The sequence below is a fragment of the Protobothrops mucrosquamatus genome, unplaced genomic scaffold, assembly GCF_001527695.2.
Source record: "Protobothrops mucrosquamatus isolate PMUCROS unplaced genomic scaffold, P.Mucros_1.0 scaffold1461, whole genome shotgun sequence".
Taxonomy (NCBI): Eukaryota; Metazoa; Chordata; class Lepidosauria; order Squamata; family Viperidae; genus Protobothrops; species Protobothrops mucrosquamatus.
In genome coordinates, this window is record NW_015387639.1 from 127,879 (window position 1) to 145,474 (window position 17,596).

Sequence of the window (17,596 nt, forward strand, 5' to 3'; positions counted from 1 at the left end):
CAGGGAAAGAGCCCATCGAAGGTGGACTGATTGGTCCAATCACATTGTTTCCCCCCCCAACTTGGAAATTCTATTATCCCCACACCAACTCAGTCCCCCAAAACCTCAACACCCCGATTTATAGTAGAGAAAGCCAGGAGGGGGAAATCTCATATACAAGTTCACTGAGTTGAAAAGACCCAGTTAAGTATTAAACTGTGTTACGGCGAAGCAACCGGATCTGACTCGAACCTCGATGCTTACTTCCAGGAAATAAACAAGCATTTGATCAACTCGTAGCGTTCTTCTTTGCAACCTGGACTGGAAGCCACATGAAGATGAAGACTTGATGGACCCACTTGCCCATCTCTTTCTCCTTGGGCTCACATTTCAAAGGATGATGGTCCTGTTCAGGAAGAACCCAACTTCTAGTCTTGTGTACTTGACAATTAACCGAAGACTGGTTAAAGCAAGAGAGTCAACAGCGAGCAGCCATATTCTGGAAGTTCCTAACGCCCTGGCATTACAGAAGTTCCTACACCGCGTGGTCTTTATCCTCCGTGATTTTACAGGGTGGCGAGATGGAGGATCCCCTTTCCACCCTCGCCCCCCAAAAATCTATCCATAATTTTCCTCCGCTTTAAAAAAAAAAAAAGAAGAAATTAAAAACTCCACGTCTTCTGCTCTTTTTTCCATAGAAAAACAAACAAAGAGTGTTTTTACAACTTGATTCTTCTTCTTCTTCTTCTGAAGAGGAGAAGGTAAGAATGGAAAAAGGACTGCCTGGGCTGACATGTTACAATTCTAAACTCAAAGGAGAATCTGAAAAAGCCAGACAGGGGGAGTTTTATTTTTCCACTTCAGTCTGTGAATTCAGAATCCCCCTCGTACATCGGACGGGCAAACAGTGGCCCGGCATTTAATGCTGGCTGGCTGGCAGTTAAGAGAGAGGGGGGGTGTCTCTTGTTTTGATTGTGTTTCCTTTATACCATGGTATTTTGAGAACAGTGGCTGTGGCGGTGGCCACCGAGGCTCTCCGAGAGCGTGCTTTCGCTTAAAGGAGTGTCTGGGAGGACAAGGAGGGTGCTACTGTCTGCAGAGTTTTCAAGGTCCAAGGGGGACGGGCCGACGGAAGGAGGGAGAGGCTCGTCGGGCAGCGGCAAAGAGGTGTCGGCGTTCCCTAAGGACAGCTGAGTGTTAGGCCCCATCTGAGAATGGACCCCGTCTAGGAAGGGAAAGGAAAGGACAAAAAAAAATCAAGCCCAAATCAACGCATTCCTGCTATTAGGTCATTAGCTGCTTCCAGATCGTTACCGCTTACTTTGATAAGATTGGGGTCCTGGGATTGCACGAGTCAGCCCCAGATACGTGGGTTTCCAACTCCCCAGCCCGTAGCACCGTTGCTGAAATTTTGGCATTTCATCAGGAGTGGGGGGGGGGGGAAGAGTGGTCTAAAGGAGAACAGCTCAGGGTTAAAATGAGGAGTCCTTGGTCCTCCCCGAGCTTGGTTGATTTCTTGCAGATGTTTCATGACCCAACTAGGTAACATCACCAGTACTAGATGGGAGGAGGAGGAGGAGGAGGAGGAGGAGGAGGAGGAGGAAGATTATGGGGTCCTTGGTGCTCTCTGAGCTTGGTTGCTTTCTTGCAGACATTTCATTACCCAACCAGGTAACATCATCAGTGCTAGAAGAGAGTTGGACTTGGTCTCTGTTTATATATCTCACCAACATTGACGGGGCAAGCCACTAGAATATAAACGGAGATCAAATCCTACTCCTGACTGACACTGATGTCTAGATAATGTCTGCAAGAAAGCCAAGCTCAGAGAACACCAAGGACCCTAAAGTCCTCCTCCTCCTCCCACTCCATTCTGCAAATCACATTCCCTTCTAGCACTGATCGTGTAACCTAGTTAGGTAATGAAATGTCTGCAAGAAAGCCACCAAGCTCAGAGAGCACCAAGGACACCACAGCCCTCCTCCTCCACCACCACCACCACCACTCCGCAAATCCCACTCCTTTCTAGCACAGATGGAAGTTATCTAGTTCAGCACCGAAACATTTGCTAGAAAGCAGCCAAGCTCAGAGAGCACCAAAGATGTCACGTCACCCTTTACTGAGACCTGAATGGGAAAGGCTGAAGCCGAGGTCAACGAGACGGCCCTTGGGCAAGAATTCAGATAAAGATACCTGGCAGAGAACAGAGAATATTGTCTGGGCTGATGGACGCTTCGTAAGGTGGCGGTGGGTCGTCTGGGTGTTGGATGTCCGGGTATTTGTACGCGGTGTAGGGTGGAGGTGGGTCGTGGAAGTGAAAGGCCCCGCCTTCTCCGTCGTCAGAGAGGTGCAGTGGCGTGAGTCCGGTTCCAAAGCCGTCTGGGCCGTAATCGAAACCAGGCATCCTTCGGCCCAGGTTAAAGTGGTGCACTGTGAAAGGGGAAGCAGGGATAGGAAAAGACCCGTGGACACCATCATTGTCACGCTTTCATCGTTTCATTCATTCTGCACACAAAGCATCCAGTTTAAAGCGGAATCGTGGCGCTTTTGCTCTTTAGCTTTAGGTCCCCCCCCCATTTAAATCAAGTTTCTCCTGTGTCAGTAGAAAACTGCACGGGATTAAGGAAGACAGGTGTTTTACCAGAACAGAGCTGGAAGGGACTTTGGAGGTCTTCTAGTCCAGCCCCTGCTGAAGCAGGAGAACCTATACCATCAGAAGGAAGGAAGGAAGGAAGGAAGGAAGGAAGGAAGGAAGGAAGGAAGGAAGGAAGGAAGGAAGGAAGGAAGGAAGGAAGGAAGGAAGGAAGGAAGGAAGGAAGGAAGGAAGGAAGGAAGGAAGGAAGGAAGGAAGGAAGGAAGGAAGGAAGGGAAAGGGAAGGGAAGGGAAGGGAAGGGAAGGGAAGGTAATGGAATAATAGAATACAGTAGAGTAGAGTAGAGTAGAATAGAATAGAATTAAGCAGAATAGAAGTAGAATAGAATAGAATAGAATTACAGAATAGAATAGAATAGAATAGAATAGAATAGAATAGAATAGAATAGAATAGAATAGAATAGAATTACAGAATAGAAAAGAAAAGAATAGAATAGAAAAGAATAGAATAGAAAAGAATAGAATAGAATAATAGAATAGAATAGAATAGAATAGAATTACAGAATAGAATAGAATAGAATAGAATAGAATAGAATAGAATAGAATAGAATAGAATAGAATAGAATAGAATAGAATAGAATGGGAGCTGGAAGGGACTTTCCCGTGTGCCCTTCGGAGAAGGTGTGACCCACACTTACGGTTGGCTCCAATCAAGGACTCGATGCGCTCCCGGCGTCTCTGTCGCAGCCGGTGAACCATGAAGAGCAGGAGGGACAAAATGAGGAAGGAAGAGACGCAGCTGACGATGAGGCGCATGCCACTGGCCATGGAATCGAACAAACTGTTGCCGTCTGCAAGGGGGGAAGTGAGGGAAGACCACAACCTTGAGTTGTCATGCCTAAGGCAGGACTAGAATTCCCAGTCTCCTGGTGACTGGCCCAAAGTGACCCAACCAGCTTTCATGCCGAAAGTAGTAGTAGAACTCAACATCTCTTGATGATTGGCCCAAAGTCTCCCAACCAACTTTCATGGCTAAGGTGGGACTAGAACTCAGTCTCCTGGTGATTGGCCCAAAGTAACCCAGCCGGCTTTCGTGGCTAAGGTGGGACTAGAATTCACCACCTCCTGGTGATTGGCCCAAAATGACCCAACCAGTTTTCATGCCTAAAGTAGGACTAGAATTCAACATCTCTTGATGATTGGCCCAGTCACCCAACCAGCTTTCAGGCTAAGGCAGGACTAGAACTCACCAACTCCCAGCTCCTGGCCTGGTGCCTTCACCACTAGACCAAACTGGCTCGCTTTTTATGTATATTTATTTATCCTGCTGGCCACATGACCGTGGAAGTATCTTCAGACAACGCTGACTCCCTCAGCATTAGTTTTATGTTAGTTTTTTTTAACTCCCTCTATTTTATTCATTTTAGGCTTTAAAACTGCTAACACTTTGCACTTTACCCCTTTTATGCTCTTTATAACAGCAATAAAGATTGGATTTTGAGAGAAGCCAGACCTACCAGGATCTGAGCAGGTAAATTTGCAGCATTCCTTGGGATCCTTTAGGTAATGCTGACAGCCCTGTGGTCGCTCGCACAAGGCCGCCACGCACATCTCCGGCTCGCCATTGTGACATGTGCAACTTAAGCAGGGGTCGTCCCCTTTAGGGGTGAAATTGTAGCCTTCGTCGACAATGTTATCTTTGATATCCACGCACGTCTGGCCTGGAACGGAGAGAGGGAGGGGAAGGAAAAAGCCATCTTTATTTTGGCCAATTCTCTTCAGAGGTGTTCCAAAATTGATCCAGCGGGTTTATCAATTGGGGGGGGACTTACTTCTTTTGCAAAGAAAGGAGGATTTTTCGTAGCAGTTCTCGGCGTACCAGCTGTGAAAACCGTGGTGCCGGAGAATCGGGAAATGGGAGCACTGAAATTGGGCACAGAGGATGTTTTCATTTTCAGAGAGAGATGTGCTGAAAGTAGGGTTAGGAGGAAGAAATACTTCGGACGATCCTGAAATGACAAAAGAGAGGAAGAGAGGATTGGGGTCACGCTCTGCGGTGCCATCCGTTTTGGGCGTATGCTGGAAAAATACTTAAAAGCTAAACAAATGGATCCAGGCTGCTTTGATTCGGTTTCTCACTTTCCTCAATGTGGTGGGAGAACGGCCAGGGCTATAGGGTGTGTGTGGAAGGAAGGAAGGAAGGAGAAGAAGGAAGGAAGGAAGGAAGGAAGGAAGGAAGGAAGGAAGGAAGGAAGGAAGGAAGGAAGGAAGGAAGGAAGGAAGGAAGGAAGGAAGGAAGGAAGGAAGGAAGGAAGGAATCTTTTGAAAGGAGCAAAGAGGTGGCTCAGCCAGGAATATCTGGTATACAGGAAGAGAGCCAGGGTGGACCCTCCCTAACCTTACACAGGATTTATTTAATAGTCATGCAGATTTGAGCTTTAACCTGGTTCCTGTCAATAGGCCAGAAACAATAACTACTCTGAAGGAATTCCTTGTGTTGTTCTTGGCTCTTAAGCCTGACACTTATTATTGGTACCAACAGAAGAGAATATTAGTAGATCAGGGTTGAAATGAGGGTCCCTGGTGCTCTCTGAGCTTGGTGGTTTTCTTGCAGACGTTTCATGACCCAACTAGGGAGCGTCATCCGAGTTAGAAGGGAGTTACAAGCAGAGATCAAATCTCCCTCCCTTGCAGCACTGATGATGTTACCTAGTTGGGTAATGAAATGTCTGCAAGAAAACAATGAATTTCAGAGAGCACTAAGGACCCCGTAGTCGTCCTCCTTCTCTACTGCCTCCTCCATTCCGCACAGCCGACTCCCAGCACTGAAGATGTTATCTAGCTGGGTAATGAAATGTCTGCAACCAAGCTCAGAGAAAACCAAGGAGCCCAATCAAGGATACATTAACTAGTTTGCATTTGGTTTCTGCGTTAGGAAGCCTGGCATTTCCCCTAGTGGGCAAAATATTCTTATACATACTTCCTTAAGTGTACACATTTTTATAACTCACTCCCCCTAAAGTTTATAGCTTCAGTTTTTTCCCTGGAAATCTTGGGTGTGTCTTCCCGTCCCTCAAAGCTAATACCAGGTTACTTAATGCTTTATGTAACAGAAATAGGAAATTATTCAATATACGAGGAGACATAAAAGTGTATTCAAATGGCAGGAACAAGGTTCTAATTTTAGTTTTAAGGAGAAGAAAGATTTCAGATTTTTAAACTTACCTTTATAAGCAACTTCCCAGTGGCCTTCGAGGGAATTGTTTCGGTTGGTGATGACAAACTGGTACCCAACCCAAAACCTTCAGTTGGAAATTTAGGGGGGGGGGGAAGACATTGTAAACTTCAACGACGATAAGACTGCATTGGAAAGTTGATGCAAATTTTAAAAACAGAAATAACATGAGAAACAGGTTCGAAATGTGGCGAAATAAGCACCAAAGGTTCATTGTTATATCCAAACTCTTCTCTGGTGTAACAGAGGAGATAAATATATTTGACCCACTGCTCAATGCTAAAAAATGACTTCAAGGGTGAGGAGGGCAAAATTAAACCTGTTCGAGGTTTGTGTCGAACCTGCCCCAACTTAAACCTCTAAATAGAAACAATCCTTGGCTCCATTTCTGGACAAACTATTGTTTATTCGAGATCAAATGTATTGCAGTATTGCAAAGCCAGGATTGAGAATCAGATGCCGACATTCCCAAGTTCTATTTTTCCCTCCCTAAAATATCTCTCATTGCCCACCCCAATGTAACCAATCAGGTTCATGCAAGGTGTTTTTTTTTAGGCAGTCCCCTCCTTCTTCCAGCTGGGTGACCTTGAGGCAGCATCTGGAGGAGATACAGAATTTACTTCCATTTCCCCAAGCATTCCCCCCTTCATTCCCTCTTCCCACCATTCATGACAGTCTGTCACCACATAGCAGCAAAGAACAAGCAAGCATAAGGTGGCAGCTGACAAAATGAAGAGAAGGACGAGGGGGGACATGATAGCAGTGTTCCAATATCCCAGGGGCTGCCCCAAAGAAGAGGGAGTCAATCTATTCTCCAAAGCGCCTGAAGGCAGGACAAGAAGCAATGGATGGAAACTAATCAAGGAGAGAAGCAACCTAGAACTAAGGAGAAACTTCCTGATAGTTAGAACAATTAACCAGTGGAACAACCTGCCTCCAGAAGCGGTGAATGCTCCAACACTGGAAGTTTTTAAGAAGAGACTGGACAGCCGTTTGTCTGAAATGGTGTAGGGTTCCTGCCTGGGCAGGGGGTTGGACTCGATGACCTCCAAGGTCCCTTCCAACTTTATTATTATTATTATTATTATTATTACTACTACTACTACTACTACTACTATTATTATTATTATTATTATTATTATTATTATTATTATTAAATTTGATGTTGACAAACAGGATGCAGGCATTGACAACAGCAGCTCTGGAAGTCAACCTCAACATCTCCAAGGGAACCCTGGAATTCCTCTCCAAGGGATGAAACACACCCATCCCAAATCCAAAAGAAGAAGTGGGGTGTTTTCCCCCCTCCCCCAAAAATGAAATGCTGAATGTGATGCCGTGCACACTCACCGGCGTTGATCCTTCCGGCCAAAGCTCTTCTCCTCAGAGTCCCACTCTTGCTGCAAAATGAACTTCAGCTCCTGGTCGGTGGTGAAGGTGGCCAAGGAAGCATTCACCTTCTGACACGTTTGTACAGCATCCCAGTAGTTCTCTCCATTCAGGTACACCCTGTAGCAACTGGCGGTGCCCTCGTAGTGGTGCCACCCTGATGGGCATTTCCCTAGGAAACATGAAAGAGAGAAGGGAAAACAATTCCCCACCCAGTTAGGACCTCAACACATCCAAAAGAAGAAGAAGAAAAAAAGCATGTTTTTAGCCATTCCGAAAGACATCGGGCCAGAATTTCTCAACCGTGGCCACTTTAAGATGGGTCGACTTCAACTTCAACAGGCTGGCTGGGGAATTCTGGGAGTTGAAGTCCCAGCCACCTTAACGCTGCCCAACTTGAGAAACTCTGCACTAGGCTTAGTTCAAATCTAGCAAAGAAAGAGATTTAGAAGAAGGCTTTTCCTGTACACAACGTCATTCTAAAACTGCCTATATTCAAAAAAAAATAAAAAATCGACCATGCCTGAAATGAAAAGGTCTAGATTTAAAATGCAAAACATGCAGATTCTATTTGGAATTATCTCTGACGAGGCAAGGCTGTTGCAAGACAACGGCTGCCCATCTTATCTTTCCTGGCCAATTAAAACCAGTCCTTCATTTTTGTGCACCAATATTGCTGGTTTAATTGCAGGCAAGGCCCCACCGGATCACGGTGTACAGCAATCAAGAGAGCTGCTGACCCTCGGCTGAGTCAAGCATCGAACTGGATGGATGGATCAATGGTTTGATTCAATTACCTTTCCGCATGTCTATTATTATTATTTTTTAAATGCAAGGTTCTTTTTAAGCAACACCCCCCCCCCCCATGCAAATAGATTTTTTTGTTTTTTAAATCGTTGGCCTTCGGGTTGAGTCTCCATTCAGAATCCAGAGCAGCTTCTACATCCGTGAGTCCATTACCCTTTCCTTCTACCTATTGTTCTGCCTCCGCTAATCGGATTGAGGCGGATGTTCTCGTTTGAAGACATTATTTTCTGCTTATTTTAGGCACAAGGAAGAAAATGGCTTGCGATATCTTTTGGAGACAGGCCAAGCTGCATTAGCTTTTACACTATAAAAAAGGGGGATTTATCTGCAGCCTTAAAAGAATGAACAGCAAGAACAGTTCGCTGTGCAATTATCTTGCTAAGAAAAGTTAATTGGAATCGCTTCCTTTTGAGGTTTCGTTTAATGCAAGTACTGTACAAAATAAGTAATGTTCACTGAGACCTCTCAATTTGACCTCCCCCCCAAAGTATCTTTAGTACAGCCTTCCCAAGTTCCTCTGATCACAAAAGTCAGAAGCAGCGTCTTCTTATCTAGAGGCAGGATACACCGCTGTATAAATTGAGTAAATAACACACATGCATACAGGCAGGGTGTATGTATTTATGGTTTAGCAACCACAGCTGCAACCAGCAACTTGGTGGTGAAGCAAAGTGGTCATTAAGGTCAAAGGTTTATGTCGTGCATCAGCTTTCCTTTGCTTTACGGGACCTGCAAAGGTCGTAAATGTGAGTTCCGGTTAGCCAATTAGTTTTTCATCAGCCGTGTAACTGCAAATATCGCTAAATGAGGCAGTCGCTAAATGAGGACTACCCGTCCATATTTGCTATCCTTTCCCCCCACTTTTACATCAGCCCTTTGGCGACTGTACTGCCGATTCTATCCGAGTGTGGAGTACAGTCTCAATCCACAAAAAAAGTGGACCACCCATTGCCTACCCCTAGACCCCTACCCCTAGACCAAAGATATCCATCCTTGGCAACGTTTAAGACTTGTGGACTTCAACTCCCAGAATTCCCCACTGGCAGTTGAAGTCCACAAGTCTTAAACATTGCCAAGCTTGGGACACTTCTGCCCTAAACCAAAGGCCCACCCTGATAATGAGGAAGTTTGGACTACCAACCAAGTGATCCAAACTAAGAAGCCAATGCCATCTAGGTCAGGATGGCTTATATTGTAGCAGCTGTAGTAATGGGGTCTTCCCAGTCTGAACATGCCTTCCCCTTTGCTTTATCTAGGAAAACTAGGGAGGGACTTCTCAAATTACTTTCTTGGCCTAAGCCAGTGATGGCGAACCTTTTAGAGACCAAGTGCCCAAACTGCAACCCAAAACCCACTTATGCATCGTCAGGTGCCGGGTGGGTGTGGTTCGTTGGCTGGGTGTGGCCAATTGAGGTGTGGCCCATTGGGTGGGCGTGGCTGCGGTGGTAACGGCAGACTGAGTGGGACTAAAAAGTTCAATCAATTCCAACTTTGCAAGATCTTTTTTTTTCCCGCGAGAAGTTGAAATTGACTGATTGATTGAACCTTTTTTTTTTTTTTTGCACACGGCAGCAGAGGCCTAAAGCGAAAAGGTTTTATAAAACCCAGCTGAAGGCCTAGGAATGGGGCGACGGTGCCCGTGCCCATAGAGAGGGCTCTGAGTGCCGCCTCTGGCACCCGTGCCATAGGTTCGCCACCACTGGCCTAAGCTCAATCCCCTCTTCTCTGAGCGTTGCCTTGGTAACAAGCTCTTTTCCCCCTGTCCGTCAAGGCTCTTCTTTAGGCCCTCAAGATCTAGTTCTTGTTTCCAAGTCTGCAACTTACTACTGAATCGAACCGGCTGTGCCATGTTGATGGTGTGGAAGCGTGTCGTGTCCCCTCCTCTTCCACGATTGTGCCTGGAATCCACATTTTCCTTCCCGTGATAAATGCGTTGGTCCCCTGTATAATCTAGGAGAAAGGTAAGGAAAGGAGGCTTCAGGTAAGCAAGGTTGAGCAGGAGGTTGGGTTTTTTTTCTTCTTCTTCATATTTAACCCCAATTTAATTTAACCGTTAGTTCCTCCCCAGAAAAGAATTAATTTAGAATGATCTATTATTAAAATGCTCAATGTGTCATGGTTCCGACGGATGAAACTCTTCAAAGAACTTCGAGGCATTGTTTACCTTAAAGAATCTTTATTCGAGTAGCATAGCATCGGCATGTACATAGTCAAAGCCAAACTCTGAATTCCCCTCCCCTGAGCACATAGTATCAAAGCACAATTCCCTCCTCTAATTTATAGTCATAAATCACGTTCTCCAATTAGTTTGAAATGCAGGCTTTCCCTCCCTTTCTCCAGCCCGCCAATTCTTATCATCTCTTATTACAATAACCTTGGGTCACACACTAGGTCCAGTATTGTTATGTCTAGCTAAACTCTCATGCACATTCCTCCCACCAACATCATCTAACTCTAACTCTAATTCTAAGAGTAAAACACAAGAAGGAAAATGGTTGCATCCCCATATGTTGTCAAAGCAAAATCATCCGATGTTAGCAGCGTTGACACCATGGGCCTATGATTTGTGTTGATTCGTGAAAATACATAAAAGGGCCTTGGAAAGTGGACAAAATACAAAGGTTAGATCAATTCAGCTGGTCCTTTTGACGGTTACCCTTCTCTGTTTGATAAGAAATGTGAGATTATTTCGCCCGTGTTATTTCTTCTGTACCGGGGTTCTTTTAAAACACCTTGGCTTTCCTTAGTAGCCCATAATAACGGACATAAAAGGGGATACACGCAAACTGTTATCTGGATGTTAAAACAATTTTTATCACTCTGCTGGTGTCAGCAAAATTGTTGGGCTCCAAACCAGTGGGCGAGCGCACTTCAAAGACTGTGGAGGTAGGTTGACCTAAATGAAGAGAGAGAATCTGCCAATCTATGTATTTGTTGAGGTATTCCTAAGAGGAAATGTTTTGAGACAGACTTTGTCACGTTAATTATTGTGCCCTTTCTCAGCTTGAGAAACTGTACAGGCCGTCCTCGAGTTACAACAGTTTGTTTAGTGACCGTTCAAATCAAAGTGACTTACGACCGTTTATCACACTTTACGACAGTTGCAGGATTCACACGTGGTTAGGTGATCAAAATTCAGATGCTTGGCAATTGACTCATATTTAGGATCTTTGCAGGATCAGGGGATCCCCTTTGGTGACCTCCTGACAAGCAAAGTCAACGGGGAAAAAATCAGAATCACCGGGTTCCCAACTTAACCACGGCAGGGATTCTCTGAACGACTGTGGCAAGGCAGGTCGTAAAACAGGGCAAAACTCACTTAACAAACGTCTCACTTAGCAACAGAAATGTTGGGCTCACTTTGGGTTGTAAAGCAAAGACCGCCTGTAAGTCAACAGGCAGAATCCCGCCAGGGTAAGCAAACATGGATGGACTCTGGAACCACTTTTACCAACCTGGAAATAAACTCTAAATTCAAACAAAGCCAGCCAACATTTAAGGAGGGTTCAACTCGGATTTAGTCATTATGCTCAACACTGCAAACCAAATCAGCCCAAACCTGGCCATTAAGTGGGTCATGAACAATATAGTTGACACTGATTACCCTTCACTTTATTTACAGAAACTGTTGTGAAGAAAAGGAAGATTAGTTGGGTTTTTAAGTGTCTATGAGTCACTGAAGCTTTTGAAGTTGAATGACAATGGCTGGCCATTGCATCAAGGTGGAGCCTTCCTTTGGGATCTGCTCAGCTTCCCCAAGACTCATGTTAACAACAGAACAAGCTGCTGACCCAATCGTTACACAATCTGCCATGCCCCTACTGTCATATCCTTTCCATAGCCTCCCTGTCAAGTTAAAGGACTGTAATTAAGGCCAGGTTCAAGAGGATACCTAGATAGTGACTCAGTTCCCAAGAGGTCCGAGCAAAGTGGCTTCTGAATCACAATGGATGAGTGAATATCCTAACAAGTGTGATGTAAGAAGAAACAGAATGGAAAAAAAAACTTTAGAGAATGGAATTGGATTGGATTGGAATGGAATGGAATAGAATTACAGAATAGAATAGAGTAGAGTAGAGTAGAGTAGAGTAGAGTAGAGTAGAGTAGAGTAGAGTAGAGTAGAGTAGAGTAGAGTAGAGTAGAGACTAGAGTAGAGTAGAGTAGAGCAGAACAGAATTCTTTATTGGCCAATGTGATTGGACACACAAGGAATTTGTCTCACAGTGTACATATAAACAGCAAGTAATAGGTCATAGGCCATAATCATAGTTACAATAATTAATTATAAATTCAGTAGAGCTTCCACAGAGACAGAGTTTTTTTAAAGGGAGATACAGTAGCTGGGAGATACAGTGAGGTTTGTGGGCAGTTTATCCTTAGATTAAATAATAATCCACACAAAAAAAATGACCCCGCAAAATTTAGCTCAGGGGCAGCCAACTAAAAACTGTTCCACAGGGATGGAGAACTGAAAGACTGGAGACCTCAACAATTAAAAACAAAACCATTTCTAAAGAATGAGGAATAGAGTTAAATGCATGACTGAAAAGCCCCTAACCAGTATGATCCCCCCCCCATAGGAAGTGTCAAGAAAGGGGATGTTTGGGTTGACTTATTTACATGCACCCTGCAAAACGAGAATGCCATCTTATTTCCACAATCAATTGCCGAAATGAGGAAATGGGATTGTGTTAATAACAGTTCATGGAGGTGACCACAGTCAGTGTTAAATTTCTCAGAATAGCAGGAGCTGGAAGGGACCTTGGAGGTTTTCTAGTCCAACCCTCTGCTCAAGCAGGAAACCCTGTACCATTTCAGATAAGTGGTTGTCCAATCTCTTCCTAAAAACCTCCAGTGTTGGAGCACCCACAACTTCTGGAGGCAAGTTGTTCCACTGATTGTATTAACTGTCAGGAAGTTTCTCCTTAGTTCTAGGTTGATTCTCTCCTTGATTCATTTCCATCCATTGTTTCTTGTCCCACCTTCGGGTGCTTTGGAGAATAGGTTGACCCTCCCCCCCCTTCTTTGTGGCAGCCCCTCAAATATTGGACAACTGCTCTCATGTCACGCCTAGTCCTTCTTTTCATTAAGCTAGACATTCCCAATTCCTGCAACCGTTCTTCATATGTTTTAGCCTCCAGCCCCTTAATCCTCTTTGTTGCTCTTCTCTGCACTCTTTCCAGAGTCTCAACATCTTTTTTTACATCATGGCAAGCAAAACTGGATGCAATATTCCAAGTGTGGTCTTTCCAAGGCATTATAAAGTGGTATTAACCCTTCACGTGATCTTGATTCTATCCCTCTATTAATGCTGCCTAGGACTGTGTTGGCTTTTTCTCAATTTGATATCTGATTATCAATGAGGATCTAACAAATATTTGCTTGGTTTTGAGAGAGCTTCTGCTGTTGTTTCTTTTCCTTTAAGCAGAAAGAAATCAGATAATGGGGTCAAAAAATGTGGACCTGCAAATATGCATTGCATGCCTAAGTACCTGTGGTGCTCTCTGAGCTGGCTTGTTTTCTTGCAGATGTTTCATTAGCCAAACTAGGTAACATCTTCAGTGCTAGTCCACTGTATTCTAGCACTGATAGTGTTACCTGGTTTGGCTAATGAAACATCTGCAAGAAAAGAAGCAAGCTCAGAGAGCACCAAGGACCCCACAGTCCTTTTCCTTCTGCTTCTGCTTCTGCTTCTCCTTCTCCAAACCCCATTCCTTTCTAGCACTGATGATGTTACCTAGTTTGGATAATGAAATGTCTTCAAGAAAACCACCAAGCTCAGAGAGCACCAAGGACCCCTCATGTCAACCCTGAGCTACAAATATTCTCCTTTATTAATAAGTACATGTGCTTCAAACTAGCATGGGCTCCAGAGGAAAACAAATTTAAGACCTATAGCTGGGCTCATGCTAGGAACAGACAAACAAAAAAAAATCCCAAAGGGGAATGTTTTGAGGTTGGGATGTTCTCCTTGGAGGCTGAAACAATTGCTTCAAGTTGAAGCAGGTTCTCTCAATTATTCTGGAAGGGCTTCAAAGAGTCCAAACACCCCCAAGCTCAAAAGCAAAACATTTTAAAATTTCAAAATACTTCAGATTCCAAACATATTTTCAACAGCCCTAGATCGCAGGTCATGCCGAGCTGTTATGGTGTGGTTTGCAGTCCTCTGTCGCCCTAACAGTTTTGTGTAAAGCCAACCAACTCTGGCTTAGTCAAAACGACGAAGAGGAAGAAGAGGAAGAGGAAGAGGAAGAGGAAGAGGAAGAGGAAGAGGAAGAGGAAGAGGAAGAGGAAGAGGAAGAAGAAGAAGAAGAAGAAGAAGAAGAAGAAGAAGAAGAAGAAGAAGAAGAAGAAGAAGAAGAAGAAGAAGAAGAAGAAGAAGAAGAAGAAGAAGAAGAAGAAGAAGAAGAAGAAGAAGAAGAAGAAGAAGAAGAAGAAGAAGAAGAAGAAGAAGAAGAAGAAGAAGAAGAAGAAGAAGAAGAAGAAGAAAAGAACTGATTTACTTTTAAATAACCCAGGGCACTGCATACAATATCTTTTCCTAACGGCCGCTTCTCTCCCTTCTACACAACACGCTGCAAGAGAGAAAAATGTCGCTTTTAGCCAAATTGTTTCCCTGCAGGAGGTTCTAAACAGGGGCTGCTGGACTGCAGGTGGGCGCACAGCAGCTAAACGTGTGGTTGCCAAGTCAGCACAAAACGGAACCCTTCCCTCCCACTGCCGAAGAAAAGGCTTGAGAAACTCCTAAAACACACACCCACAGCGGCAATACCCAACAGCCTTGAGGCTTTGAAGCTTGGGTGTTCTTGCTGGAACTGGCCTTTGAGCCATTCATTCCTCCAAAGCAGTTGAGCCTCGTTTCATGGGGCTGAAGCCTTCCAGGGCTGCTTGGTGCATAAATCCTTGCAGCAATGCCAAGCATGCCGTTCGTCCTGCTCTCAGGGCAGTAGATCAAAGATCTGGAAATCCGCTGGGTGAGGGGCGATGGGGAGGGGGCGATGGGAAGGAGAGTTTGATGCAAAGGCCAGGGTCTTCTTCTGGCCCCACAGGCTGTGTCGTTCCAAGGCTTTGATTTAATTTGGCTCTCAAGAGATTGTAAAGGAATTTGACGCTCAACCCTAAGAAAGGTTATATAGAAAGAGCGAGGCTGGGAGCAGCGAGTTAAACGAGTGCCGGAGATTGAAACTGTCAGAAGGAGCTCTCAACGGTTGTGTTAAGACCCCGAGTAGATTAAATTCTTTGGCTTGCAAGAGGTGCAGGAAAAAAAAGGCACAACGAACAAAGCAGCCTGCATGAAAACCGACTGAAAGTCTGGCTCATCTGAGAAAAGGTAACGAAAGGCAGCAAATTTAGGTCTCCAACAGACGCTAAGGAGGCCAATGAAGAACTACACTTATCGACAAGAGAAGCGACCGCAGGCAACAAAGCATCGTTCTGGAATATCACAACTTCCCCAGAACAACAGCAATGGTCTCCTTTAGTTTGTATAGATTACCCAAAAAGCTATAAAAAAAGAGATTCTAGAAAAAGTGCAGAACAACAAAGATGAGATGGCTTCTTATACATTCCATGCAAAATGAGTCACTTCCCGCAGCTAGAGCCACACACGTGCCCTTCTGCTTTCGTTCGTTTCAATTGCACACCGTTTTGTGGAACGTCAAGAAAACCACGCTTTCGTTCAAATCGAGATGGAAATCAGGGCTGCCAAAACCGACTCCATTAGGTGAATGAAGACAAGGCTGATGGCGACAACAAGAATCTAAGTCAGCAAGCACAAGCCGACAATGAAAAAAGAAGAAGGAGAAGAAGGAGAAGGAGAAGGAGGAGAAGGAGAAGGAGAAGGAGAAAGAGAGAGAGAGAGAGAGAGAGAGAGAGGGAGAGGGAGAGGGAGAGAGATGCCTCTTATGTAATTTTATTGGCCACTCTGATTATATGAAACTTTGTTCTGCGGCCTTCTTCTCTGCCAATATCACTCAACATTCTGGTTTTTCAGCTTCAGTCAAAGGCAATTAAATAATAACAATAACTCAGCTGCACTTATAGGAAGCAGAGCTTTGATTCATCTCAGTGTTTTTATGCTGGATTTTAGAGAAAAGGTGGGCAAGGCTGAAGACCACACTTAGCATTTGTAGGGGTAAACCCACCGATTTTAATGGGTGGGGTTCAAAACACCAACTGGAAAAGGGGACTTTGTTTTTCTGAGTTTGTGTGGAGTTCTTGGCTTGTAAAGCACCATTAATCTTGCTTTGGAGCTTGTGTAAACTTTTCACATTTCCTGCCTCTAAAGGGCAGAAAACACAATCCTTGGTCAGCCATTTGGAGCAGAAGAGGCTCTGCAGACATTATTCGGTCTGGGGACGTTTCTTGTTAAAAAGCAAGAATAGGACTATAAGAGTGAAACTTTATTAAAATTGGGGAGGAATGGGGAGGGAGAGCTGACTGGCATGGCTAACTTTTCTAGGATGGTCGCGTACCACCTGCCAGTTGCCAATGTACCACAGGTGGTACCCGTACCGCTGGTTGAAATAGCCCTGGGCTAGAAGACCTCCACGGTTCTTCCCAGCCCTAGGGTTCTCTGCTTTACGTTCTAGGTTCCTCTTTCAGGGCACTTACTTGGGCAACCAATTTCATCGCTTTCATCCTCACAGGTGGGCCACCCGTCGCACTGCCACTTCGAGGGGATGCACTGGACTGAACCGCTGCGGCAAGTGAAATGCCCGGGATTGCAACGCATCTCTGCAAGAGACAAGGAGAAGGTTGCTCAGGCTTCCGAACCAAGGAATACCAACACCGCAACGAATCCCTCCGGCTTGAAGCTAGCTAGCATGCCCAAATTGAATGTGATTTAATCCCACGGTTGGGATGAGCAGGGAGGGAGACAGCAACGTCAAATCCTTCACATGACTGGAGGAAGTTTTGATTGGGTTGCTTTCTCACCCGCCTTACCCCTCCTCAACTTCCCTTCCCAGGGCAGAGGCAAACAGAAGGTGGCTCTTCTGGATCCTGTGAAGCAAGGATCAGGGGAAGTTGCAACTGACTTTGGCTCCAAAATGCTTCAGCGCTAAAGCATCGTGGGCTGTGTAATTTAGTTCAGATGAGAACTGTGCACCAAATTCTGCAGGAAACGTGTCCAATAGCTAGTATTAACCTTGCCAGGATTAACACCTTCACAATATCTCTCCTTCCTTTCATTAAATATCTTATCAGGAAACATTTGCCTCAAGAATCCAGCCTACAGCACTAGCTTTCCTCCAAGCTCCCTTCCAGCTGTATTCTGATTGATTGATTGATTGAAACTAATTGAGAACCAACCTAGAATTCAGGAGACATTTCCTGACAGTGAGAACAAGTAACCAGTGGAACGACTTGCCTCCAGAAATTGGGGGTGCTCCAACACTGGTCTTTAAGAAGAGACTAGATAGCTCCAACACTGGTCTTTAAGAAGAGACTAGATAGCCATTTGTCTGGAATGGTATATGGTTCTCCTGCTTGAGCAGGGGGTTGGACTAGAAGACCTCCAAAGTCCCTTCCAACTCTGTTATTCTGTTCTTTTCTTTCCCTTCAACAAAAATGTGAAGCCGTGCCAATCGACA

At 44.8% G+C, this 17,596-nt stretch overlaps 1 protein-coding gene across 1 annotated transcript in view; it reads right to left on the reverse strand.

Moving 5' to 3' along the window:
* Nucleotides 1-924: 924 nt before the first annotated feature.
* The window catches only part of DGCR2 (DiGeorge syndrome critical region gene 2), a 31,910-nt gene continuing 15,238 nt past the window's right edge, over nt 925-17,596 (reverse strand). The window contains exons 2-10 of the mRNA XM_029285273.1: nt 16,617-16,763; nt 9,828-9,953; nt 7,158-7,377; nt 5,798-5,874; nt 4,405-4,581; nt 4,090-4,293; nt 3,271-3,423; nt 2,173-2,409; nt 925-1,204 (exon numbers count right to left, since the gene is read on the reverse strand). Coding sequence (XP_029141106.1) covers nt 963-1,204; nt 2,173-2,409; nt 3,271-3,423; nt 4,090-4,293; nt 4,405-4,581; nt 5,798-5,874; nt 7,158-7,377; nt 9,828-9,953; nt 16,617-16,763 — 1,583 coding nt within the window. The 3' untranslated portion in view covers nt 925-962. The remainder of the gene's footprint in view (nt 1,205-2,172; nt 2,410-3,270; nt 3,424-4,089; nt 4,294-4,404; nt 4,582-5,797; nt 5,875-7,157; nt 7,378-9,827; nt 9,954-16,616; nt 16,764-17,596) is intronic.